This window comes from Myotis davidii, unplaced genomic scaffold (genome assembly GCF_000327345.1).
Source record: "Myotis davidii unplaced genomic scaffold, ASM32734v1 scaffold991, whole genome shotgun sequence".
In the NCBI taxonomy this organism is placed as follows: Eukaryota; Metazoa; Chordata; class Mammalia; order Chiroptera; family Vespertilionidae; genus Myotis; species Myotis davidii.
The window spans coordinates 172,063-173,536 of record NW_006283137.1 but is presented as its reverse complement, the minus strand read 5'-3'; the positions used below and the strand labels follow the sequence as shown (position 1 = coordinate 173,536).

Genomic DNA, 1,474 nt, shown 5'->3' with positions numbered 1-1,474 from the left:
CCCAGGTGAAGGCCGTGCTGGACGAGATCCTGGAGAAGATCCCGGAGTCATTCAACATGGCCGAGATCATGGCGAAGGCGGCCGAGAAGACGCCCTACGTGGTGGTGGCCTTCCAGGAGTGCGAGCGCATGAACATCCTGACCAACGAGATGCGCCGCTCGCTCAAGGAGCTCAACTTGGGGCTGAAGGTAAAGGGAAGATGGGTCAGCTGGGCCCGGATGTGACGCGGGAATCGGGCTGGCCCCCCAGGCTGACTAATGACCTCAACTGCAAAGAACCACCTACCCCAGGCCACGGGGCGCCTCGGGCCCCTGGCGCTGGCCCCCGAATTCCCTGGTCGGAGCTGTGGGCGACCAGAACCGGCCCTGGAGGGCATCCTGACTGTTCCCAGCAGGAGGCATGACGTGGCCCCCACGGGCATCTGCAGAAGCACCCGGTGGCCCACACCCCGTGGGAAACCACGTTCCCACGACACACATGGGCGGGGCTCTCCCGCCTTGGCCAGAGCAAGGCCCACGACTGGCCGGGTCTGCGTTGCACCGCGTGGCCCAGCCTGGGCCCCCAGCACCCACGTCTGTCTGTCCCTCAGGGGGAACTGACCATCACGACAGACATGGAAGATCTGTCCACGGCGCTATTTTACGACACGGTGCCCGAAACGTGGATGGCCCGGGCCTACCCGTCCATGATGGGCCTGGCAGCCTGGTACACGGACCTGCTGCTCCGCATCAGGGTGAGGATGGGGTCCCTGGCCTCAGTGCACCCCCGTTCCCAGAGCCCGTGGGAGCACGCTGCAAGGGGGTGTGTCCTGAGGCCTGCGGGCCCGCGGGCCTGGCCTTCGTCAGAGCAGGGTCGGGAGGGTGTGCCCATGCCCACAGATGCCGACAACGCAGGCCCTTCCTCCTGGGGAAGGAGAACAGCTGCCTCCTGGGCATGGAGGAAGCTCCCGCCACCGCGGCTCAGGTGACGGAAGCAAGGCCTCTGCTGGGTCCCCAATTCTCCCTTCATGGCCCTACTGTCCCCACCCCTCAAGACGGGGCGACAGGAGAGCGGTGACACGGGCGGCAGCGGCTGAACCATCTGCCGTGAGGCCTTGGCGCTCGGCTGAGACCCCTCTCCTCGCAGGAGCTGGAGGCCTGGACCACGGACTTCGCCCTGCCCACCACCGTGTGGCTGGCTGGCTTCTTCAACCCCCAGTCCTTCCTCACGGCCATCATGCAGTCCATGGCCAGGAAGAACGAGTGGCCGCTGGACAAGATGTGCCTCTCGGTGGAGGTGACCAAGAAGAACCGGGAGGACGTGACCGCGCCCCCACGAGAGGGCTCCTACGTGTACGGGCTCTTCATGGAAGGTAGGCACCGTCCGGGCCCAGAGCCCAGCGCCCGCCGACCACGGGCCATGCGCGCTGTGGGGGGCTCGCGGAGCTGGCTGGACAGTGACGGGGCCCAGGGACAGGCTGAGACAAGGGGCCCAG

At 66.8% G+C, this 1,474-nt stretch overlaps 1 protein-coding gene across 1 annotated transcript in view; it reads left to right on the top strand.

Annotated features, from left to right (window-relative positions):
* Nucleotides 1-1,474, top strand: part of DNAH17 (dynein, axonemal, heavy chain 17) — a 107,024-nt gene that overhangs the window by 104,351 nt on the left and 1,199 nt on the right. The window contains 3 exon segments of the mRNA XM_015562672.1: nt 6-188; nt 590-733; nt 1,126-1,351. Of these exon segments, the coding sequence (XP_015418158.1) occupies nt 6-188; nt 590-733; nt 1,126-1,351 (553 nt within the window).